Source organism: Biomphalaria glabrata, chromosome 4 (genome assembly GCF_947242115.1).
Source record: "Biomphalaria glabrata chromosome 4, xgBioGlab47.1, whole genome shotgun sequence".
Lineage (NCBI taxonomy): Eukaryota > Metazoa > Mollusca > Gastropoda > Planorbidae > Biomphalaria > Biomphalaria glabrata.
The window spans coordinates 32650651-32677502 of NC_074714.1; the positions used below are offsets into that span (position 1 = coordinate 32650651).

The 26852-nt window shown below is 37.5% G+C and overlaps 2 protein-coding genes across 5 annotated transcripts in view; both read left to right on the forward strand.

Moving 5' to 3' along the window:
* The window catches only part of LOC106074584 (uncharacterized), a 54216-nt gene that overhangs the window by 14204 nt on the left and 13160 nt on the right, over positions 1-26852 (forward strand). For 3 of the 4 annotated variants that reach the window (XM_056025904.1, XM_056025903.1, XM_056025902.1), the window contains exon 2: positions 14256-14797. In XM_056025904.1, the coding sequence (XP_055881879.1) occupies positions 14725-14797 (73 nt within the window). In that variant the 5' untranslated portion in view covers positions 14256-14724. The remainder of the gene's footprint in view (positions 1-14255; positions 14798-26852) is intronic. The other variant, XM_056025905.1, reaches the window with a different exon arrangement.
* On the forward strand, positions 2833-4374 carry LOC106068749 (uncharacterized). Its single transcript, XM_056027553.1, has one exon. The coding sequence runs from the start codon at positions 2833-2835 to the stop codon at positions 4372-4374; it is 1542 nt and encodes a 513-aa protein (XP_055883528.1).

The window sequence follows — 26852 nt, forward strand, 5'->3', positions numbered from 1 at the left end:
TCTTACAACGTTTTCAGTTCATTATTTCCTAGAGTCTTCTTACAACGTTTTCAGTTCATTATTTCCTAGAGTCTTCTTACAACGTTTTCAGTTCATTATTTCCTAGAGTCTTCTTACAACGTTTTCAGTTCATTATTTCCTAGAGTCTTCTTACAACGTTTTCAGTTCATTATTTCCTAGAGTCTTCTTACAACGTTTTCAGTTCATTATTTCCTAGAGTCTTCTTACAACGTTTTCAATTCATTATTTCCTAGAGTCTTCTTACAACGTTTTCAGTTCATTTTTTCCTAGAGTCTTCTTACAACGTTTTCAGTTCATTATTTCCTAGAGTCTTCTTACAACGTTTTCAGTTCATTATTTCCTAGAGTCTTCTTACAACGTTTTCAGTTCATTATTTCCTAGAGTCTTCTTACAACGTTTTCAGTTCATTATTTCCTAGAGTCTTCTTACAACGTTTTCAGTTCATTATTTCCTAGAGTCTTCTTACAACGTTTTCAGTTCATCATTTCCTAGAGTCTTCTTACAACGTTTTCAGTTCATTATTTCCTAGAGTCTTCTTACAACGTTTTCAGTTCATTATTTCCTAGAGTCTTCTTACAACGTTTTCAGTTCATTATTTCCTAGAGTCTTCTTACAACGTTTTTCAGTTCATTATTTCCTAGAGTCTTCTTACAACGTTTTCAGTTCATTATTTCCTAAAGTCTTCTTACAACGTTTTCAGTTCATTATTTCCTAGAGTCTTCTTACAACGTTTTCAGTTCATTATTTCCTAGAGTCTTCTTACAACGTTTTCAGTTCATTATTTCCTAGAGTCTTCTTACAACGTTTTCAGTTCATTATTTCCTAGCGTCTTCTTACAACGTTTTCAGTTCATTATTTCCTAGAGTCTTCTTACAACGTTTTCAGTTCATTATTTCCTAGAGTCTTCTTACAACGTTTTCAGTTCATTATTTCCTAGAGTCTTCTTACAACGTTTTCAGTTCATTATTTCCTAGAGTCTTCTTACAACGTTTTCAGTTCATTATTTCCTAGAGTCTTCTTACAACGTTTTCAGTTCATTATTTCCTAGAGTCTTCTTACAACGTTTTCAGTTCATTATTTCCTAGAGTCTTCTTACAACGTTTTCAGTTCATTATTTCCTAGAGTCTTCTTACAACGTTTTCAGTTCATTATTTCCTAGCGTCTTCTTACAACGTTTTCAGTTCATTATTTCCTAGAGTCTTCTTACAACGTTTTCAGTTCATTATTTCCTAGAGTCTTCTTACAACGTTTTCAGTTCATTATTTCCTAGAGTCTTCTTACAACGTTTTCAGTTCATTATTTCCTAGAGTCTTCTTACAACGTTTTCAGTTCATTATTTCCTAGAGTCTTCTTACAACGTTTTCAGTTCATTATTTCCTAGAGTCTTCTTACAACGTTTTCAGTTCATTATTTCCTAGAGTCTTCTTACAACGTTTTCAGTTCATTATTTCCTAGAGTCTTCTTACAACGTTTTCAGTTCATTATTTCCTAGAGTCTTCTTACAACGTTTTCAGTTCATTATTTCCTAGAGTCTTCTTACGACGTTTCTTGTCTCCAACGTATGCACTGAGCTTCACACTTGTACAGTAACCCATATACAACCATATATAACCATATACAACCATATCATATACAACCATATATAATCGTATACAACCATATATAACCATATACAACCATATATAACCATATACAACCATATATAACCATATATAACCATATATAACCATATACAACCATATATAACCATATATAACCATATATAACCGTATATAACCATATATAACCTATATATAACCATATATAAACATATACAACCATATACAACTAGATTGAGATGATGGCGTTCTACATGGTGCTTTTAATTTCTTCTGTTCATCTGCGCCGGGGAGCTCACAGCTGACAAAAGTTGAGTGTTTACTGTCTCTCCACTAACTCTAGAAAGAACCTATTCTAGGGTACAAAAAATGTCCGAAATGATGAAGGGTCAAAATGTAATGAAGACTAATTACGTGTGTACACACACACACATACACTCACTCACACACATACACAAATACACACATACATAAATATGTGGAGAGGGGGGAAGAAAATTTTCACAACCCCTCCCCCCGAAAAAAATCCAGGCTACGCCCACGATTAGAATATTTGTCTGCATGGCTTTCTGTTCATCTGCATGGCTGAATAACATCTTTAGAATCATTATATTCCTTTAAACGCAGGACTTTTTAAACTGTAGAAAGAAGAAAAAGAAGTTAATTATAAGTTATAAGCTCAACAAACTTCGAAATGATAAACAAAATCTGTATAAGAATATAACATTTCCAGACTGATGGCTTTCGATCTTCTGATATTAAAATCAGACCAGGCATTTAAGCTCTAAGAGGCATCTCAACTCTAACAGGCACCCATCTTAGCCCCAGGCAATAGGAGCAGTTAGAAGTGTACTTGACATCTTGTATCAAGTAAAAAAGTTGATGAGAAATGTGGTTATTTTATAATACTCAATCTTGTGTCTGAATAGTTGAGCTACAGACTCTATCAGTCTATCATACAAATAAATTACATGTTTTATATTTGGCGTACGATTAGGTGAGTGACATAATCTCTCAGTATATCTTAGAAATAAATAACATGCTTGATATTTGACATTGGGTTTGGGTTTTCTAAGCTAAACACCATGAGTTAGGCCTACGTGTGACAATGCTAATATTGGGTCTTTAGATCAGTTAGGTTCAGTTGTGCACTCTTGGCAAAGATGTCTACAAAGAAAAGATTTCTCTCTCAATCAATGGTACCGAGCTAAAAATGGAAGCCAAGCCAAAATACCTGGGAGTCACCCTGGACCCAAAAATGGGTTTGTCCGACCATGTGAGACTGGTACGAGAACAAGCCTCGGAGAGCCTTAAGGTAGTCAAACGATTAGCCACGACCAAGTGGGGGACCAAAGCGAACGTGTTACGGGCCCTCTACATTGGAGCGGTAAGGTCGAGAATGGAGTACTCGTCTCTTGCACAAGTCTACGCCTCACAAACGTCTCTAGCGGGGCTGGACTCAGTGCAGAACCAAGCAATTAGACTCAGTTGTGGTGCATTTCGTACGACGCCAACTGCGGCATGTGAGGTCATGACAAATCTCCCACCACTGAGACTACGAAGGGAGCGAGCCGTTATGATCGCTTATGAAAAATTCAAACGGCTAGAAGAAGACTGCCCAGTCAGGAGTCTGGTCGACAATTGGCAGGGCGGAAATCGGCTGAAACGGAACTCTTTCATGCACTCATTGCGGGAATTGTCCAAAGAAGTCGATTTACCCCAGAACAGAGCAGCTCTCGCTCTGCATGGGGCTTCTTCTCCGGCGAATGCTCCTGGAAACCCGGAGGTGAGGAAATCGTTGATTGACCCAGAAGTTAACAAGAAATGCACAAAAACTGTCCTACGAAACACAGCCAGGAAAACTATCGCCCAGTACCCAGCTGACTCCATTAAGGTGTACACAGATGGTTCCACGAGAGAGAACCTTGGACAAAAAACCTCTGGGTATGGTGTGGTGGTTCGATTCCCTGGCTCGACCGAAAACGATGAGATTCTAGGTTCGTGTTCTGGCAGGAGCAATTACGTAGCAGAAATGGTAGAAATTCAAAATGCAGTAGAGTACATTGAAGAACGACTTAACGAGAAAACAGCACAACCCAATCCTATTGTGCTATATACAGACTCTCTGTCGAGCCTACAAGCCATTGAAAGCTCAGCCGATACGCTCCCGGAACCACTGGCAAAAACATTGGCGTGCGTGGGACGCCTCCAAGAAAAACACGAAATTCGGACGACATTCCAATACGTACCTGGACCTGCGGGGGTCGAAGGTAACACGAAGGCTGACTTATTAGCCAAGCTCGGCACAAAGCTGGAGCCTGTGGACGAGCCACAGACTTTTGAACAGGCGCGTGCGATAGTGGACGAATGGGCAAGAGATAAATGGTGTAAAAGCTGGGAAAATGGTAACACGGGAAGGGAAGTCTGGCAAAACTTAAAAGGGCCCTCAAAATCGGACGAATGGTGGCAGCTGAATAGGGAAGAACAGGTGACAATCGCTAGGTACAGAACGGGACACTGTCCAATCGGTGCCTATTTTGCTAAATTTAAACCAAACTTAGATTCTCGCTGCAGGCATTGTCAGGACGACGTCGAAACAGTAAACCACATCCTTTACGAGTGCGCAACACTACACCCCAAACATGGCCATTTGAGTGAAACAAAAGCTGGTTTGCATGAAGAGCTGGCTCTGTACAGAGACAGAGAAACTCTGAGAAGAACTGCCGCTTTCCTTGTCCTTGTTATCAGAGAATAGAGTTCTCAACACGGTGCCCTAGTGCGATGAGACTTACACGGTTCAGTAGTGACTCTGGAACTGGGAAAAAAGTCAAGTGGTAATTTAAGATCCCTAATCCTTAAATATATTTTCCTAGGCTACTAATTATAGCCTCGGGGTATATACTGTACTGACACACAAATTGTTGACCCGGGTCGCTTTAAAACAATATTTTTTAGAGCTTATTTACAAAAAGAAAAGATCGTAAATACATAACTAAAGGCCGGATGCTCATATGTCAACAAAAGAAATGAAAAGAAAGAACAATTGAAAATAGTAGGACAGTTACAGGTCATGGAAATAAATCCAGTGGCACAGTGACACTACACTAGCTTATCCTACAGATCAACAATAACGCTCTCCATTCTGAGATACATTCAAATCTTTTCTGATCATATGTAGAAAACTAAGCCATGTAGCTGAAAATGACTCTCTCACTGAATAATTCTTGAAACTAATTAGATGTATCTTTAAATAAACCAACTTATAGTAATTTACATGATAAAAATGTATTTCCTATCCGACAAAAGAAAAAATTAAAAATACCACATTTCCAATACTGTGGCACACTTCTCTTGAGTATCACAAAACAAGAACACATTTCCAATATCATAGCCTGAGTCAAACACACAAAAATATCAACACAGGTCATTAAATCAAAATAATGTCAACCGATCTAGTGGCCATTGAACATCAGAGACTTAAAAAATGTACTAACTCTTTTTGACACTAAAAGTAACAAGAATTATTACACCTTTTGTCACACTACGTTACAGCTAGGATAACTAATTAATTAGCGTACATTTTGCCCATTTTACGTTGCGACTGATGGATTTTTAGGAGTGTCATGTAATGTGTCTTAGTAATTAATCAGGCGATTCTAAACATTCAATAAAAAACGGTGCTTCTTTAAAAAAAAATGTCATTAAAATATGTGGAAAATATTTGTACATTCGAACTCATGGTGTAGCATCCTCAAGCCGACATACTAACCACTTTTTTAGTGAAGTGCTTATGACTATAGAAGATTGTTCAGCTGTGTATTTCTTTATTTCAAATCTACTTTAAAGCGTCGACCCATAAAGGGGACTAATTCAACTTATAAAACCACTTCAGTCAAGTACAATTTCTTTCACTTGTTCCAGATAACAAACGCAATAATTAATTACCAATAGTTAATTAACTAATATTTTTTTGTATTGATTCTTGTGCCGTCGTGTAAAAGAAATAATTGGACAACATGTCAGCTTGATCCGAGATTAGGTGTGGGAGAAATAACATGTACACCTTTTTTTTACCATAAAGACAGAGTTGAGATAAGCTTTGTAAAAATAGAAGGTTTTAATTGCAATGTCCCTGATGACACCTCATTGTTAAAAAAATGAGGACAGTTTTACTTAGCTCTAATTAGATCTCGCGTTACCACGCTTAGATGCCAAGAGAGAGGCGCCGATTAAAACTTAGTTCAAGGCTACAGCAGAGAAATATAATTTACATGGTTAAATTAAAAAACAGCAGGGTATTGATATGTCACGGTTCTTTATTCTAAGGAAAGATATAAAAGGAGGAAGGGCAGCTTGGGACGAGAGAGAGAGCTAGAAAGTTAGACTTAGAAGTCGCTAGTTTAAAAGTAAACTCATTTTATTGATCATTTTTATTGAATCCTGTATCTGCTTTATATCTTTGTACATACATTTATTGTTTCAAGGTCAAGTTAAAAATAATTATAACTCTAGAAAAAAAATATCAACACTTTGTTACGTCATTGATTATTAAAGTGTTTGAACCATAGTTACGGCACCTCCGAACCTGCATATGTCCCAAGTTTATATCATAAAGATCATCAAATGAAACAAACATAATAAACCCGTGACATTAATAGTCTATTGTTTATATACAATGGTTACAGAACGACCTAATTCTCTACATTATTGTGATTATTTAATACATAGCAGGTTCATTTTTTTTTTTGTATTGATTAATGTCGTTGTCATCGACAATTATTAATTATGTGGAATGAACTCCATCTGGGAGTTGGAAGTTAGAGAAATAACGTATACAATATTGTAACCAGCTAGAGGAACTGAGTATAAGTTTGGTTAACAAGAAAAGATAACTCATAATTTAAGACTATTATATGGCTGTGTGAAGCGTCTAGTGTGGTAGCTTGACTTGTTGCCACCGCTGGCTAGCATCTGTGAAAGGGGAGCAATTTTGTAAGTCTCTCTTGCCAGTACATAGCCTCTCCACAGCAAGTCCTATGCAGTACCTCCTCGTGGTGGCAGATGGAAACTGAGGCTGCGAAGCGTCAGGCTAAACTGCAAGGGTCTCGGAGGAGGTTTGGCCCCAAGATGTGAGGCAGGCATGGCCCGTCGGCGTGCGGACACGCCCTGTTGCCCACAAACCAAACCCTTAGCTCTAGGTCAATAGCCGCACTGCCTTGTGTGTGTGTCCCTGTAAGGTCTAAGGCTAAGGGAGTAAACCCTAACAGAAAATTCGGTCCTGGAGCCCCGTAGGCGGGGGGACAGTAGTAAGATTACTGCTCTCTGGCAAACTCCTGCAGCCACCTGTCCCCAAATTGTGATGGCTCGCCATCCCTTTGGACCCGGTCAGTATGGAAGAGAGGCGTGTGCTGACGTGTGGGCAGCCCAGCACTCGCAAATTTACCGCCCAGGCTTTCCCCCAGCAATGGAGAGGTCACTCCATCTCTGACAGTAATGTCTTTGAAAAAAACACGGAGAGTGGTAGTTACCGGTGATAAGTTCCTAGCCGATTGGCGTAAGCTGGAACGCCAGGGACCACTCTTGACGGTAGGAGGGGCTTTTTAGCCTCACTGGATAGCTACTGCCTGCCTTAAGCCGAGCAGCCATCGGACAATAAAGTGCTATCCCGCCACAGCTTGCCGCACCACTGGGTGCTTGGTGCTAAGACAAAATCAAAAAGCAAGCTGCTCACCCCCACCTGCAAATAAAATAAAAAGAAAACCCTCAACATTAATGCGTTTAGCAAGCTGGAACATACGGACAATGTGTCCTGGCTTCAATACTGACCCTGAACTCGTCACCGACATGCGACAAACAGCTATCATCGACAGAGAACTCAGCAGACTAAACATTGATGTGGCCTGCCTGCAAGAAACTAGACTGGCAGACAGTGGATCTCTTACAGAAAGCAACTATACATTCTACTGGCAAGGAAAAACAGAACAAAGCCCTAGAATACAAGGCGTCGACTTCGCAATAAGAAACAGTCTCGTCCCCTGCATTGCAATGTTTCCCATTGGCAATGAAAGAGTAGCACACATGAAATTTGCATCACCGCAAGGCAAAGTTAATATAATCTGTGCTTACTCACCAACCCTTGCTGCACCAGAAGAGGACAAAGACAGGTTCTTTCAAGCTCTAGAGGATGTAATTAAAAGTATTCCAAAATCCGAGCACCTCTATATAAATGGAGACTTTAATGCCCGTGTTGGTGATGGAAATGATGCATGGCCAAAATGCTTGGGACCTCATGGTGTTGGCAAAATAAATGACAATGGCCAAAGGCTACTCGAGTTCTGTAGCTCTCATGAACTGTGTATAACAAATACATTATTCTCTGGCAAGGAACGCCATAAAGTCTCTTGGCAGCACCCACGCTCGAAAAGGTGGCACCAGCTTGACCTCTGCATCACCCGAAGGATGGATCTGAAAAGTGTCATCCACACCCGTTCATACCACAGTGCGGAATGCAACTCAGACCATTCACTAGTGCTAAGCAAAATCAAGCTAATTCTCAAGAAGGCTTACACTTCCACTCAACCCAGAACTAGGCGAATTAACGTCAACCATGTAGGTGACCCAGAGAAGTGTGCACTCTTTGGCGAGCTCCTGAACAGTTCAATCCCCTCGTTAAGTGATGAAGAAGACATCTCTATCAGATGGGAGAAATTAAGAGACGTAATCTACAGTTCGGCAATCACCGCCTTTGGGCCTCAAAAACACAAAAGTGTAGACTGGTTTGAGGCGAATCTAGCACATATGGAACCTTGCATCGAGAAAAAGCGATCTGCACACCTCGCTCACAAGACAAAGCCTAGTCCAAAATCTTTGGAGGCCTTCAAAAGTGCTAATAAAGAGGCGAAAGAAATGGCTAGAAAATGTGCTAACACTTTTGGAGGGATACCTGCAACAGAATCCAAGACAGTCTCCACTCAGGAAATAGCAAAGCTTTATTTGATGGCATTAAAGCGGCCCTGGGTCCAACAGTGTCTAAGCCTGCCCCCCTTCTATCCAAATCAGGAGAAAAAATTACAGATCAAGCCAAGCAGCTAGAACGATGGACAGAACACTACCTCGAAGTCTATGCCACACAGAATACAGTAGACGATGTCGCCCTGGCTTCTCTACCAGATCTTCCAGTACTGGAATGCCTAGATGAGCTTCCGAGCCTTAGTGACCTCAAAAAAGCAATTAACTGCTTAAAAAATAGAAAATCTCCTGGGAGTGATGGTATCCCAGTGGAAGTAGTGAAAGTCAACGAATCACTCCTGCTCCTCTGCCGCTGTTGGGAAACAGGTCATGTCCCACAAGACATGCGTGACGCAACTATAGTCACAATATACAAGAACAAAGGGGATCGGAGTGACTGCAACAACTATAGAGGTATCTCTCTCCTCAGTATAGTGGGCAAAATCTTTGCTAGAGTGGCACTATCCAGGCTGCAGGTGATAGCTTCTAGAGTCTACCCAGAGTCTCAGTGTGGATTCGGGAGTGGTAGATCCTCTATAGACATGATATCTTCTCTACGACTACTGCAGGAGAAATTCAGAGAGAGAGACCCCTTTACATTGTTTTTGTTGATCTGACTAAAGCTTTTGACATGGTCAGCAGAAGTGGCCTTTTCAAACTCCTGAGGAAAATAGGCTGCCCTCCCAAACTACTGAAGTTAATTGAGTGTTTTCACGAGGAAACTAAATGTACTGTCAAATTCAATGGAGCCCAATCAGCACCTTTTGAGGTTTGCAGTGGTGTCAAGCAGGTATGTGTGCTCGCACCTACTCTGTTTGGCATATTCTTCTCCTGTCTACTGCATTATGCGTACAGCGACATAAACGAAGGTGTGTTTCTCCATACAAGATCCTCTGGAAAACTATTTAATATATCAAGGCTGCGGGCAAAAACCAAGGTTAGGAAGCTACTCGTCAGGGAACTCCTGTATGCTGATGATGCAGCTATTGTGGCTGACTCTGATATTCAGCTACAGTCCATGGTTGACAAACTATCTGCTGCTTGCCAGAAGTTCGGCTTAAACATCAGCCAAAGCAAGACTAAGATACTTGTCCAAAACACAAACACTGCACCTCAAGTAAGCATTAATGGCCAACCACTAGAAATTGTTGATCACTTTTGTTACCTTGGCTCCATCATATCCAACAACACTCTACTGGATAAAGACATAAACAACAGGATAGCCAAGGCAATGGCCACCATGTCACGGTTGCAGAAAAGAGTCTGGGACAACATATTGCTGACTAGCAGTACTTAAGCCCTAGTCTACCGGACCTGTGTGTTGAGCACCTTGCTGTACGGAAGTGAAACATGGTCAACCTACTCATGGCAGGAAAAAAAGCTGAATGTCTTCCACCTCCGATGCCTAAGGCGGATCTTTAAAATAAGGTGGCAAGATAAGATAACCAATGAGGAAGTGCTACATAGAGCAGGATGCCAGGACATCCGCTCTGTTATCAGCAGCAGACGCCTTGGCTGGCTTGGCCACGTTCGTAGAATGCCAGTAGGTCGACTTCCACAGGACATCCTGTATGCCGATCTAATAGAAGGCAGGAGAGCCGCTGGTCGCCCACTTTTACGTTATACGGATGTATGCTAACGCGACATGAAGCTCTTCAAAATCGACACTGGCAACTGGGAAGAGGTGGCACTGGACAGATCCACATGGAGAGAGAGCATAAAGGAAGGGTCACAGATTGCAGATGTCATACACAACAGAAGCAGAAAGAAGGGTGAAAATGCAACGGCGCTTGGTGATTATATATGCCCAACCTGCGATCGCAGCTTTGTATCAAGGATTGGCCTCTTTAGTCACACAAGAAGTTGCAAAGGGAAAAGATCGTCTCTCGAGACGTAAAATGCCACAGATATGAATTTTATATTCTCTCCCTTTTTTTCTGTCTTACTTAATCTTCTTTTCTTGAAAATAGATATTTAAATATATATATATATATATATATATATATATATATATATATATATATATATACAGAGAGAGAGAGAGAGAGAGGGAGAGAGATAAGATACGATAAGATAATTTTTTTTTGATCCAATCAAATGGAAATTCAGTTTGACAACAATTGACAACCTCAGCGTAACTACTGTAACAATAACATTATAGATGCAAATACGAACAACATTCACATACACACACACATATATATATGAATTATTCACTTTTTTTTTGTTAATTCAATTTTCTCCGATGCACCCCTCCCGAATACTTCTACATATCAGGTATGAGATCTAGCAGTGTTGAAGCAGTGTTGAAGTCTCTATGACCAACCTTAATATAAAACTAATCATAGGTTTGTCTCCTCCTGACCTGAAGTCTCCCAACCAATTTGAGTCCAATAGACGTAAGGGTCGCAAAGTTCAATTCAACAAGGCTGACCTCAAGGCTCAATTCAACTAGGCTGACCTCAAAGTTCAATTCAACTAGGCTGACCTCAAAGTTCAACTCAACTAGGCTGACCTCAAAGTTCAATTCAACTAGGCTGACCTCAAAGTTCAATTCAACTAGGCTGACCTCAAAGTTCAATTCAACTAGGCTGACCTCAAAGTTCAATTCAACTAGGCTGACCTCAAATTCAACTAGGCTGACCTCAAAGTTCAACTAGGCTGACCTCAAAGTTCAACTCATCTAGGCTGACCTCAAAGTTCAACTCAACTAGGCTGACCTCAAAGTTCAACTCAACTAGGCTGACCTCAAAGCTCAACTCAACTAGGCTGACCTCAAAGTTCGTAATCAATATTTTGTTTAAGTATACATCTAGTAACAACGCCTTAATGGTCGCATTGAAATCGCGTTTCTCTTCGTGCTAGGATCCGGACATTTGATGTTTGAGTGTGGAATTAAAGGTTGTAAGTGTGGTTTGAGGTTCAGTTCAAGATTTGAGGCTGGGAGTTTGAGGTTAGGCTCTTTGCCCTGGGGATGGACATAGAGACCCCTTTGTATTGTCTTATTTTACCTACATATAGAAAACTCCTAGTATTTATAGTTGGTACTCTTGGTAGATACCAATTTTTGTAATGACAAACAAAACAATTCTCAATTTAAAACGCTTCCAATGAGCGTAAAGACTTCTGAGAGATTGTAACGGCAAAGAGAGACAGTTGTACTGATTTAATGTAGACTTTCTTTGTGTGGGCTCTTATACCAATATGGGTCTCTAGGAAATTGAGTTAGGTATTTCTTGTGTGTTACTAGGGAAGTCCAGATATGGATTTATGGTTCCATCACATAAAACTTCAATGACATATATTAAAATAGAACAGTCAATCTTGTTAACCTGTGAAAACTTAAGATAGTTATTCTCATGGAGACCTACATTTTTTTGTCCGGAGGGCCGTCTGTGTTCTGTGTGTTTCAGCTACGTGACCATGTCATCAAGGTAGATAAGTCATTTGTCTTTCTACACACTCTAATAACACATTTACATCCATAAAGACACACACATACACACACATACACACACACACACACAGAAATAAGTAGAGCAATGACATGAGCGTTCAACGTAATTGTACCAAATGTTACGTAAAGTGATAGAGCATGGCACCCTTTGCATTCATTCTTTTAACTGTTACCAGGGGCGGACTGGGTATCAAAATCGGCCCGGGCATTACCATATAAACCGGCCCACAAATGGCATGTCATAAAAAAAAAAGATATGAAAATATAGACTTTCGCACAGGTATCCTTCGAGTGGGAAACTCATTTATTAGTTGACATTTAAATGTAGCCATTATCTCATTTATTAGTTGACATTTAAATATAGCCATTATCTCATTTTTAGTTGACCTTTAAATATAGCCATTATCTCATTTATTAGTTGACATTTAAATATAGCCATTATCTCATTTATTAGTTGACATTTAAATATAGCCATTATCTCATTTTTAGTTGACCTTTAAATATAGCCATTATCTCATTCTTTAGTTGACCTTTAAATATAGACATTATCTCATTTTTAGTTGACCTTTAAATATAGCCATTATCTCATTTATTAGTTGACATTTAAATATAGACATTATCTCATTTTTAGTTGACCTTTAAATATAGCCATTATCTCATTTTTAGTTGACCTTTAAATATAGCCATTATCTCATTTATTAGTTGACATTTAAATATAGACATTATCTCATTTTTAGTTGACCTTTAAATATAGACATTATCTCATTCTTTAGTTGACCTTTAAATATAGACATTATCTCATTTATTAGTTGACATTTAAATATAGACATTATCTCATTTTTAGTTGACCTTTAAATATAGACATTATCTCATTCTTTAGTTGACCTTTAAATATAGACATTATCTCATTTATTAGTTGACATTTAAATATAGACATTATCTCATTTTTAGTTGACCTTTAAATACAGACATTATTTCATTTATTAGTTGACATTTAAAAAAAACTAAATTGACAAAGTATATGGCTTGGTTTGATTGAGGCCTCACGCCTAAGTTGAAGACACCGTAGATTGTATTCGAGATCAGTGCCGGCCTTAAGTAAACGGAGACCCTAGACGAAGTGAATATGGAGGCCTCAAATGAAATAGAAAAACAAAACATTAAGACTAAAAAATCCGCAATGAATTACAAACCGTCCTGTCTCTATATCTAAAGCAACAAATACGTTGTATTCAACTAACGCCGATAATGTTCTTCATGGACCAGAATAGGAATAACGTTTCAAAATTTAAAAAAAAATGGAATTCTTAATTGTTTTCTTATATATGTAGTCAAACAAATAGATCTAAATATTCGTTGAATCAATAGAGGCTTGGAGCGAGGAGACATAGAGCCATCAAGTTCTGCTTGGTTTGTGATTTGATCCATGTTTTGCAATTTTTCCCTAAAAAAAATTATTTGAGTCCTGTGCGAGGCCCTCACCAAATTAAATTTAAAGAGCAGATTTAAAGTAGAAATGACTTTACACGATTTCTGTAAATTTTTTGAAAGGAAAATTTCAATAGCGTACATTTGTATTTCGATACATGTCTACATCACATCATTTGTGTACACATTATTTCTCCCCCAGTCATTCTCGGGTTGAAACTTGGCACAGTTAGTTGTTGCACCTAACAAAAAATGAATCAAGCAAAACAATAACTAATAAGTTAATACATTTTTATTTTTTTTGGGGGGAGGGGGGTATCTAACATTGGAAATAAATGCTACTTGTTGAGAAATGTGTATGTGTGGCCTTTTTACACGTATTTCTCCCACTTCCGGATCTCGGATCAAGTGGAAATTTTGCATTGACATTCATAGAGTCGATGGCAATATGTGAATCAATTTTAAAAAAATTAACCAATTAGTTAAACAATTTGTGGTAATAAGTGTGTTTTATTTTATATAGAAAAAGAGAGCTATTTCCTGCAGTATTGATATAAATGCCAGACATTTTTGCAGTTCGTCCCCTTTGATAAGCTTTGTCTTTTTTTTTTCATAAATATGATCCCCCCCCCAAAAAAAAAAAATGAATACAGACAAACAATAAAATGATATTTTGTGTTATCCCTTGAGTTTTCGGAACATCCCTTTTAGATTTTATTTGTATTCTACTTTCTTGTGTCTAGGTTGTGGAGTTTACCAATGAATAGAGCGTCGAATTTATCCATTCATCGATTAAGATCAACCTCAACTGGAGGAGACAACAGAAGTGACTGAGTGATTACTTCCCTTCTGATCCATCATGATTCGTCTGTCACACAGTAACCTCAGTTGCCAGTGACGACTTCATACCTAAACATCTTTAAAAACAAACTTCACGTTACTGTAAAAAAAAATCTGGCCACTAAAAGCTGGGAATACTTCTGCTAATTGCTTGGACACGGTAAGAGAGCACTGAAGTGGGTGAAGGACAATTTTTGGTTTCGAAAGGTAAACTTATTTAGAGCACCCTTCTCCAGTCCAGCGCAATCATTCTCATCCTACAGTTTTGTTTGATACACAGTTCGATATACACAGTTCGATCTAGACTGCAGGCTTATAATTTGACAGTGAGTTCTGTGTTGTCTCATACAGCTAAAGACAGGAGTAGACGACATGGCCGCAGACTATCAGCGAGTTGTCGTTCTTGCCGCAGACCTCAGCGAACATTCAGAGAAAGCATTCAATTGTAAGTAAATGTCTATTTATCTCCCTTCTATTGAACTTACAGCTCTTTAAATGTTCTATTTGTATAAACGTCAACAGGTGCTAATGATTTCAAGGGTATTGAAACAATATTTCTTTTTATACAGACTCGTCACATGAAGTAAATTTGACAATTGTTTTGAATCCACTTAGGAGAATATATGTACATTTCTTACAAATTATTTGTATTCTTTTATGCTGCATTCTGTTCCAACTAGATATCTAACAAACTTGACATTCAAATATAATACCATGACGGAAATGGTTTGCTTTCACTACAAGCACATATAATTGTCAAAATCTACAATTGTTACAGAAATGTATTCTTTTTTTAATGACAAATTTGGCATCCTCATCTTCCGCATCCTCATTATTATGTTGTAACGTTCAGATGACTAGACCAATACATGAGATGATCTGCGCAGTGGTTTCCAAATCAGGGAGCTCTCCATATAGTTTTCTTTCTAAAGGGGTGTTTCGGGGCCAATTTCTTATTCGGGCCTTTGTTAAAGAATGCAGCTTTGAAGGGCATGGTCAGCATAGTCTGGACAAATTTGGCAAATTACTTTGTTATATTATGTCCTACCGTTAAAGACATTTTGTAGCTTGCTGCCTTTACCTATGATCTTCCACACTTTCTTGGCCATGCTCTGGTCACCTTGTCTATGTACTTATAAAAGTAGAAGGTTTGATAGTCAATTTAAAAAATTAAGCGAACGATCTAACTTTGTACCTTTACCTATCCCTTAGTCTGTTGGACCGTCGGAGCACCAAGCAAGACTTGTCGACCGTCTTTCTCCATTCCTCTATGTCTTTCGCCTTAGTTAGAACCTCTTTGAATGGCAGTCCCGTCCAATATGTTTGAGTGACCACCCATAGCAGTCTTTGTCTGCCTCTTCTAACTTTGTACATATGGCGTATTTACCCCCCCCCTTTTTTTAAATTTCTTTTGTTTAATGAATGACTAATGTGGTGCAAAGTTTCAACTTGGTCCGAGATTGGGAACTGGAAGATATAAGGTGTACAAGATTCTACCATGACAGATAACGTGAGATATATAAGCGTTGTAAAAAGATGTATTCTTTTGTACTTATAAAGTAAGTATGTGTATTTAAACAAGAAGAAGGCTTGAATCTATCTATATAAATAATTCTCTTCATGGCTCAAGAGTTTGGACACGCAAGAAGTAAAGGAAAGATCACTCTTTTATTTCTGTTAAGTCGGACGGACTAGAGTTACCCTACGAAAAAAAAAGAGGGGAGGGGAGAACAAGTAGTATTCACCCGTCACAAAATAGCAGACTTAACCGTTCTGATCAAGAAGTCATGGAAAGATCACTCTTTTTTATTTCTACCCCACGTAGTTTTAGAGGTCTGCGAAAAAAAAGAGGGGGGGGGGGAAGATAACAAGTAATCTACTCTGTATTCACCCGTCACTAAATAGCAGGGCCGGATTGAGGGGCCCTATGCAAAATGGAATTCGCGGGGCCAAGTTTGGGTAGGGATACGGATTATAAGTGAAAATTAAAAGTTTATATATATATATATTAGAAAATAATTCGTCTTTGCATTTATATTCATTCTTTACTACGTACGAGCCTTGCGTGTAGCGAAGCCATATAGTACAGCATAAAAATTTTATTTCCTACATAGATCACGCTCAATAGCAAGAATTACCAAATGTTTCAATCTATCTACGAGTATAGTTGACCTTAAGTAATAATTCATTAGTTTGAGGCTCGAGAAGCTTCTTTCACCAGATTCCAGAAAATACGGATAATGCCGTTTTTCTTATTGCGCGTAGGATTGGCGTTTTCCATTATTGAGTGACACCCCAAAAGGACAATTTTTGTCTATATATTTCAGGAGATTTGTATGCGTTTTCTAAAGATTTTAATAATTTCCGGATATTTCCAGGACTTTTCCGTATATTTTTCAATTTCAGGAGATTTCAAGGAGCACCTGGTAAATCAGGAGGCTGCGGGAATTAGCGCGTGTCCTTTGGAAGTGCGGGGCCCACTGCGGTCGCATAATTGCATTGACCTTAATGCCGGCCATGCAAAATAACGGCGTATGCTACGCTGTGGGTCGACTAGTATTAGATATTACGCAACTGAAATAAAAAGAAGAGTGATAGCCGGACATTTTCACCATATGCCTGCTGGATGGAGGACACGACCAATAAGTAGGACATGCCCTCGATTTCCCGGACGCCTACTCATGTAACAATTTAAACCTAATTTGCGACGTTATGGCGGAGTTCCCAAATGTCTCATTTATTTCCTTCAAGCTTGAGTACAACTAGAAATATTTTCTTCTAAACAGCCTTCAGTCCACTGGCGGATCCAGGGGGGGGGCGCCCCCCCCCCCACTGGACCGACCTCCCTCCTTCGGGGGTGGGAGGACGAACTTTAGTAAAGAAATCTCACAATTAGTATACGAATCTATTAGATATGTTAATGATATATACTAATTATTTGTATTTCAACCTATTTTTAGATTATTTCGCCCCCCCCCTCTAGTATATTGGCCAATTTGGCGGGATGGGGAGGTGGCGATGTCATCAATCCCGCCCCCCTCACCATAAACTTTCGAGTGGGGGTCGGTTCAATTTATTTGTGGAAGTCACAGCTTGTTAACAGTATTAATTAAATATCAATATAATTAAAACTTGTTATTAATATTTTAACCGATCTTTATATTATGTCGTTTCCCTGTTACCTGATTGGGTTGGGTGGGGAGGGGGCGAATGCATCTACTGCCCATCCCACCTAAGCCCTTTGAATGGGGGGCTTACTTTTATTTATAAATCAAAGTTTGTAAATAAAATTAGTTGAATATCTATATAATATAAGGTACATATTGATGTTTTAACCCATCTGTTCGGTTATGTTGCACACAGACTCTGATCTCACATTTTATCTTTAGTGAATATAAAATGAAAAAGGTGGGAGGGGTGATACATGCAATCGCCTTCCGCCCATTTGACAAACCAATACTTGTATTTTAGGTAAGAAATTAAAAAATAATATAACAGTATGTCACTAATATAATCTATATATGCTATAAATTAAATTCTTATATCGAGTCGCCCCACCCCCTATTCTTTAATGCCAAATGTAATCATTAGCAGAAATTATAAAAAGGAGCGAGAATTAACGCTTTCACTCTACCGCCCTCTCCCATTTCCAGACGAAAACATGACGTTTTAAAACAGAATAGTCAAATATGGCGACAGAGTTGATGTAATTGCACACGAATTTATCTTAGTTATTTTAAGAAAGGCTTAGTTTTGGAAAATTTAGAATTCATACGAAATTTTCATTATAAGAGCAACAATTGAGACGAGTTCGGAACCTAATATTTTACTAGTCACCTTCTTCCAACCTTTACTCAAACTGATGATTGTTCTATTGTATAAAAAACATTTTGAGACTATAACCCACAATATATGCTTGAATCCTAAAAATGCAAACAAATTTAGAGTAGAATCTAATTGGTCCACTTCATTTCTCCTACCACTTCCGAAATTGTTTGTTTCGAGCTTTGAATTAAAGTTCTGTAACAAACCAAAGTTACAAACATGCCTATTGAACAAAATGTATCACTTACAAATGAGCTTTTTTTAAATATTATTTTTCGAATATTTTTTTTTTGGCTGCGATCCTCAAAGTCTTAATCTGAATATGTGGAGTATCTTATCTTTTCAAAGAACAAATCGGTTGTATTTACAATGTTGTAAGGGCCTGTAAATTCATATTATATTATTTTTCAATTAAAACATTTTCAAAAGGTCCTTTTTGAATAGGATGAATAGTGAGCTGTAGGTGTCAGGAGAATGCGTATCTGCTGTGAAGAATGCAAGAAAACGCTTTTCCCCTTGACCCCACTGCACCTCAAGTAAGCATTAATGGCCAACCACTAGACATTGTTGATCACTTTTGTTACCTTGGCTCCATCATATCCAACAACACTCTACTGGATAAAGACATAAACAACAGCGGGAGCTTACAGCGCTCCCCCAGACCCCCTAGCTTTCAAGAGACAGGCCGCAACAAAGCTGTTTTTTTTTTTTTGTTCTTTTTTTTTTTTGCCACAAAGGTTGAGAAATATTGCTATTTGTTAAAAATCTAATCTATCTAATCTATCTATCTATCTATCTATCTATCTATCTATCTATCTATCTATCTATCTATCTATCTATCTATCTATCTATCTATCTATCTATCTATCTATCTATCTATACATGCCTATATATGGGAAGCGTGGCTTGGCTTGGCTACCTATGAAGGGGGCTCGAGGTTCGAGTTGTGTTTACTGAGCGCCTGAAGGCAGCACGGAAAACCAACTCCTAGATACCCCCTCCCCCCCCCCACTTGTCCACAACTGAGATTGGACCAAAGCGCTCTATGCATGCTATAAGCATGAAAGTAGCGCTATATAAAAGCCATAATTTATATATATGCGTTTATGCTTAGGGTTAGGGTTTACTAGTCATTAGGGCTAGGGTTTTGAAAAAAAATTGCCCTCCCCCACTCCAAAGTTCTGGATCCGCTTTATGAAACATGCGTCTACATTCATTGATCATATGTCACTCACTGTCTACCCACCATTCCCTCTCTGACATAGTACGCCGCTCCGATCAGAATGTGAAACAGTGCAAAGGATCGAACAAAGTACCTGTCAATATTACTGAAGAAAAACGGTCTGGTCACGTGATCGACCTGTCACTCAGACACAAGCTTCGTGACCACCAGCCAATGGATGTTCCTGAGTCTCCCTACACAAGTCTGCCTACAATGTAATCGCATGCAATAGATTTTGTGTCAGGATGAAATACGAGAGACAGAGCTGGTCAAACTAGGGTCATTGTATTGACAACAAAGAGAACATACATTCTATCCTTTGGAAATTATCATTTCTGAGAGCTCAAGGTCTGGCGTCAGGACTGGATACAGTCCGGGCCTCTTTGAGAGGATCTGGTTAGCTGAATGAAATGAGAGTCGGGGTTGAGGGTGACAGAACTTGAATCCATATTAAGTCATTCAGTGTCACAATGTGTCCATTTGTTGGAATAAAAGATTTTCCAATGTAAGAAAACATCTTTTGCATGTAGTACCTCTAGTCACTACTCTAGTGTATTTCATTAAATTCAATTACGACTTCTCCCAAGTAATAAGCTCAGTACATCAAAGTCAAAACAGATATAAAAACACACACACGCTATTATTGGTTGTTTCACGTTACCACATACACATCTTGTACTAGATATTTTCTTGTTACTAAAACTTACCTTTCAAAAAGATTACAAAAGAGAGTTTGTGTTACAGAGGCGGCCCCATCAAATTCACGAATGGACGAGAAATATATTCAAGCCGTATTCTTGTTTTGATTGTTTAAAGAAATGTAGAAAATTTGGCGTTATTTTTCACATAAAAGCAAACAGTGCAACACGTCGTTTTTGATAAGACTCTTCTAACTCTTCTGGAATAAGTAGAGTAGCGTTAAGTGATCACCTAGGATCAGCATGGAAACCTCCCGATACAATGTCGCACCTAGTGCGGTAGCTCAGGGTGTCACCCCTTCCCCATCAACTTTCTTGAAATATGTTCCAATGAACACTATTGCTAGTTTGTTTGTTTTTTTGTTTAACCAATACAATGAGCTGATTACCTACTTTTATTGATTTTCACTCAAATGTAAAATCCCAATGTTTATTACATTTATTCAAATTTTATTGCAAATTTTACAATAATATTTAATTGCAAATATAAACAGACTTAACATCAAATGAACAGATTTCTTTTGTTATACTTTAAATGGTATAAAGTTGTGCTGTATCATTTACACTTAAACTACCATCTAGATGTGTCAAGGCATATTTAGGCTCCCCCTAGTGACGCCATTGGTCCAAGAAATATCTCGAGATTTTATTATTATCTTTTTTCAATGTTTCTGCTTTTGCCAAGTTATAATTTTTCCAACTTGGTTGTAACCCCCAAAATGGTGCGGACCGCACTCCTCGCACCCCCCTAGTGACGCCACTGCTCCAAGATGTATCTTGAGATTTTATTATTATCTTTTCCGATCTGTCTGCTTTTGCCAAGATATAAATTTTATAACTTGGTTGCCATCCCCAAAATGGTGTCGACCGGTGCGGACCGCACCCTCGCCCCCCCCCCCCCCCCACTTCATCCCAACAATTTCGATTAATATATTGGAGTAGACGTAGTAAGAAATAAATAAAAAATGAGCTAGCACAACTTAACAGGTTTCCCATGCGAACAGCATAGGCCTAATACACTATTACCCACTAATCACTAGTAGGCCTACTAGTCCTGATCATAATCGCTCTATTTAGGCCTACTTAATAGGTCTAGACTAGATTCCAGAATATAGAATCTAGGCCTATATAGAATCTAGATCTAGACAAGATCTAGATTTCTTAACTAGTTCTAGATATGATATAGTAGATGTAGATCTAGATTCTAGATCTACATCTAGACTTCTAGACTAGTTCTTGATCGAGATCTAGACTTGAACTAGATTCTAGATAGAACTAGAATCTAGAACTAAAATCTAGAACTAGAATTCACACTAGAGCTAGAATTGGAATCTAGGCTAGAACTAGATTTCTAGACTAGTTCTAGATCTAGTTTAGATCTGGATCTAGACTTTTGATCTAAACTAGATCTAAATCTAGATTTATATAGATCTGGATCTAGACTCTTGATCTAAACTAGATCTAGATCTCGATCTAGAATCTAGACTGGTCTAGATTAAATAGATTCTAGATATAAAGACCTATTTCTAAATCTATAGCCTAATCTAGACCATAATCTAGACTAGATCTAGAAACAGAATCTAGATCTACCAAAGCTAGATCTAGGATTCTAGGTTAATATTATGATCAGGATTAGTAGGCCTATTACTGGGTTATAGTGCACTTATGACTTTTGCTGTTTGCATCAGATTCACTTCTTGATGTGAAACAACTGCTTACTTAGACTTAGACTTAGGTCCTCTCGCGCCGTTCGGCGCATTGGGCAGCAAGCTGTCTCCATAAAGATCTGTCGTTGGCAATGTCTGAACCCTTCTCCCACCTGGTGTCCACTGTTCTGAGGTCCTCCATGAAAGTGTGTCGCCAAGTAATACGAGGACGTCCCTGTTTGCGCTTTCCTCGTACTGGCCTCCATGTCATCCCAACTCTTGATATGCGTAATTCATTTTGTCGTAGAACATGTCCCGCAAACGTCATTCGAAGCTCTGTCACAACCTGTGTTCGACTCCCAGTTCAGCAAATGATTTCCTTGTTTGAGACCCGATCTGTGTAACTGATCCCAAAATCCGTCTCAGCCATTTTTGTTGAACCACATTTAGCCTTTTCTCAATTTTGACAGATGACTTCTATGTCTCACATGCATATGTAGCAGTTGGGATGACAATTGTGTTGAGAAGGTGTATTTTTGTCTCAAGCCCAGTGGCTTGGCTTGTCCAAATAGGCTGCAGCCTTTGGAAAATGCTCCGTGCCTTTCCTATTCGGCACGCTACATCATGGTAGGCATCCCCATCATTTGTTATGGTGCTGCCAAGGTAAGTGAATTTGTCCAGCTCTTCAAGCTTTGACTCGCCAAGTTGACGGGGGCACCTTTTGCCTTATATCCCACTCGCAAAATTTTGGTCTTATCTAAGTTTATGCGGAGGCCAATTTTGGGTGCTTCTCTATCTAGGCTCTCAGTTATTTCTTGTATGCCTTTATTTGTAGCCCCGAGTAGTGCAACGTCATCAGCAAAGTCCGTTATTCGATTTTGTTCATGCCATGGAGTACCAAAGGCAGTCTAGTTCATTGCTCTCCTCATTATGTAGTCGATACTCGATAGCTAGGAGGAAAAGGAACGGAGATAAGATGCACCCCGTCTCACACCTGTCTCGATGCTGAAAAACTCGGTTGTTCCTTCTTCTGTTTTAATGCAGCAACTAGACTGACTGTATACTGCTTACATAATAAATAAATCTGTACCCCTAAGCTATTTGAAAATAATGGATTATAAATGTACATTTTGTTCAAATTGTTTAATACAACTAAATCTAAATTTAGATCTATGTCTGGCCTCTATTCATTGTAATTTAGATTGTCAAGTGTAAAGCTTAATGATAATATATGAAAACTGCGCGCCATAAAAGTAATTCTTTTCTTTTAAATTACAATTGAAACGAAGTTCGTATTAAAATTCTTTTTTAAAACATTTGAGTGGAAATGGAAAATCTATTTTATAATGATACATTGATACTTTTTGCATTGTGACCTAAGATGCAAATTTTATTTTGTACCAATGCGCGAATCTATGAATGAAACTTGATTTATTAACGAAGAAGTCTGTGATCTTTTTAAAAGACTTACCTCCCCTGAAGTTTTTCATTTAAAATTGGTGTAATTTTTTGCTTGTATATATAATTTTAAAAATTAGATGGTTCACTTTCAGAAAAGAAAAAGGTAGAATCAGAACTTTGAATGATCTAAAATATCATGGTGTCCAATTTTCATTTTCTCTTCTAGTTTCTGAGATCTAAACGGGACGGATGGAAGGACAGACGGACAGACAAGCCACACAAAACTAATAGCGTCTTTTCCCCTTTCAGAGGCCTCTAAAAAACATTACTATTACACACCGTACCGGCTATGTCGATTTGTTCCCAGGTTTTATATTCTCTATTATTGCCGTATTATCCACTGTTTTTTTATTTCAATAAAATGTTCACATTTTAACGATCTCTCTAACATAGCCTACATTCTAGCCCGTGAATTAGTGTATCTGTTACAATGAAATTTAATGGCCTCTTCTCTTTGTCTTTCCTTCTCTCTCTATCTCTCTGTCTCTCTTTATCTCTCTTTGTCTCTCTCTCTCTGTCTCTCTCTCTTTCTGTCTCTATGTCTCTCTCTCTCTCTGTCTCTCTCTCTGTCTCTTTGTCTCTCTCTCTCTCTCTTTGTCTCTCTCTCTTTGTCTCTCTTTCTCTGTCTCTCTTTGTCTCTCTCTCTGTCTCTCTCTATATCTCTTTGTCTCTCTCTCTCTCTTTGTTTCTCTCTCTGTCTCTCTTCGTCTCTCTCTTTCTGTCTTTCTTTGTATCTCTTTTTCTCTCTCTCTGTCTCTTTCTGTCTGTCTGTCTGTCTCTTTCTGAAACCCCTTTTAGCTCTTTTCACCCTGCACATCGTCATGTTCTTTGAAAATGACATTTGACTTGATTTGGAACGACTCGCTTCACAACGCCCCCCCCCCTCACGACACACACACTCACACATGCTTTTGGCCAGTGAATTTTTGTATTGATTGACGTATCCATAGGGCCGGCCCTAACAATTGCGAGGCCCTATCCGAAAAGGATGGTCGGGGCTCAGTCTGGGTAGGGATAAGCATAGTGTCAAAATAAAGATTTGTATTACAAAATACATTTGTCTTTGCAATACATTTTTATTAAATGAAAACTGACAATTGCCGTTTTTTTTTATCGCGTTTAGGATTGGCACTCAAATTGACAATTTGTCTATTTTTCAGGAAATTTTAATGAGTTTTCAGGAGATTTTAATAATTTCATGAGATATATATTGCAATTACAAGAGATTTCCAAGAGGCCCTGAAAAATCAGGAGGCCGCGGAAACCCTGTTATTATATATAATTTATAATGGTTTAATTTAATAATTTACATAATTTACACCTTGAATTAGCGTGGGACCTATGAAAGTGCGGGGCTCAGTGCGACCGTATGGGCTGCAGTGGTGTAAGTTCGGCCCTGCGTATCCACTTCTTCACTCTCCGCACATATTCAAAAGAATTGTGTCATTTATATGGTATGTACAATCTCTGATTTGACTTAGGCTTCTTAATTCAATATTTAATATACTCTATTCGACTTCAACCCTTAACCCACACACACACACCCGTTTACACTTCAGGCCGAACGTTTTTTTAGCGTCATCTGGTTGGTCGAACCTTTACCACACATTTTCAGCTTTTGAATTCTCTGTTTTGCACTTTTGTTTAGTTCCCTCCGCTTTGTGGCTGAAAAAAAAAAACAAAAAAAAAACGCCCCAATACTGGGATTTATAAAAAAAATAAATCTGTGACCGAAACAAGGACATTGTACACTGAAAATGTTATACCTTTTTAACCCTTAGAGATCAAGATATACAATTTTCATCAGCAATGCATGTCCTGATATTGATCCTAATTTCAAACAGCAACAAAAATTCTTGTATGATATTAATTAAAGTGGGGTTACATGTCAAGGAATAACAATTAGCAAAAGAAGAACTTTTTCACACTTGAAAGACTATAACTTTCGAGATTTGGTTTTATTTGAATGAAATTGTTCAACAGAAATATCTTCTGATATTTATTTTATTTTGAAACCATATTACAGTTTGATATGTCGAAAAACGTACATCGACAAATGTTAACGCTTCATATGCTGTCTCATTTTAAACTTCTTCAAAAATCTATAATTATACCATATAGCTATAATTATAAATATAACAAAAATCTATAATTATACCATATAGCTATAATTATAAATATAACAAAAATCTATAATTATACCATATAGCTATAATTATAAATATAACAAAAATCTATAATTATACCATATAGCTATAATTATAAATATAACAAAAATCTATAATTATACCATATAGCTATAATTATAAATATAACAAAAATCTATAATTATACCATATAGCTATAATTATAAATATAACAAAAATCTATAATTATACCATATAGCTATAATTATAAATATAACAAAAATCTATAATTATACCATATAGCTATAATTATAAATATAACAAAAATCTATAATTATACCATATAGCTATAATTATAAATATAACAAAAATCTATAATTATACCATATAGCTATAATTATAAATATAACAAAAATCTATAATTATACCATATAGCTATAATTATAAATATAACAAAAATCTATAATTATACCATATAGCTATAATTATAAATATAACAAAAATCTATAATTATACCATATAGCTATAATTATAAATATAACAAAAATCTATAATTATACCATATAGCTATAATTATAAATATAACAAAAATCTATAATTATACCATATAGCTATAATTATAAATATAACAAAAATCTATAATTATACCATATAGCTATAATTATAAATATAACAAAAATCTATAATTATACCATATAGCTATAATTATAAATATAACAAAAATCTATAATTATACCATATAGCTATAATTATAAATATAACAAAAATCTATAATTATACCATATAGCTATAATTATAAATATAACAAAAATCTATAATTATACCATATAGCTATAATTATAAATATAACAAAAATCTATAATTATATGTTGATACCTGGAGTGATCGTTAAATGAACTTGTGTGTTACCCGTGCTTGTAATCGTGCTAGTATTTGTAATCGTGTTCGCATTATCGTAGTCTGTGAATCGTGACCAGTCTGTACTGTGTTATTGTGTGTATCAGTCGTGTTTTATTGAAATAAAGCCTTGTTTCTAAGGTTATGAATTGACTTAGTATATTACAATACCCATTATTAGAGGTAATATGCACAGTGCTACTTTGTGGCCTGTCTTATCAACTAACCTAACCCTAACTTGAGATTCATAGTGCTACTTTGTGGCCTATCTACTAACTAGACAAACTGTGGCGATATGCGTCACCAGGTCAAGGAAAAATAATTTTCCAATTAGGAATTTTTGTACGCGCTCCAAGATGTCAAATTAGTAAAATGACTTATTACAGCCCTGCCTGTTGCAGCCACATTACTGTGCATGTCCATCGCCAATGCTGTTCTTTGGGTAAAAAAACAAAGTTTAGTTTTTAGTCATGATTGAAAGCTTGTTGAAGTTTTACTTTTCTCTTCACAAAACTCAGTGCTCTGCTCATCCTAGTGTTACGAAACTGTCCGCACTCAGTGTTGAGAGATTCTCTGGCTCGAACTACTTCTTCATTCTCATTGTTCACACTTTCGAAGCAATTTT

Coding starts and splice junctions, on each gene's coding strand:
- LOC106068749 (XM_056027553.1), top strand. CDS start 2,833: ATGGAAGCCAAGCCAAAATACCTGGGAGTCACCCTGGACCCAAAAATG.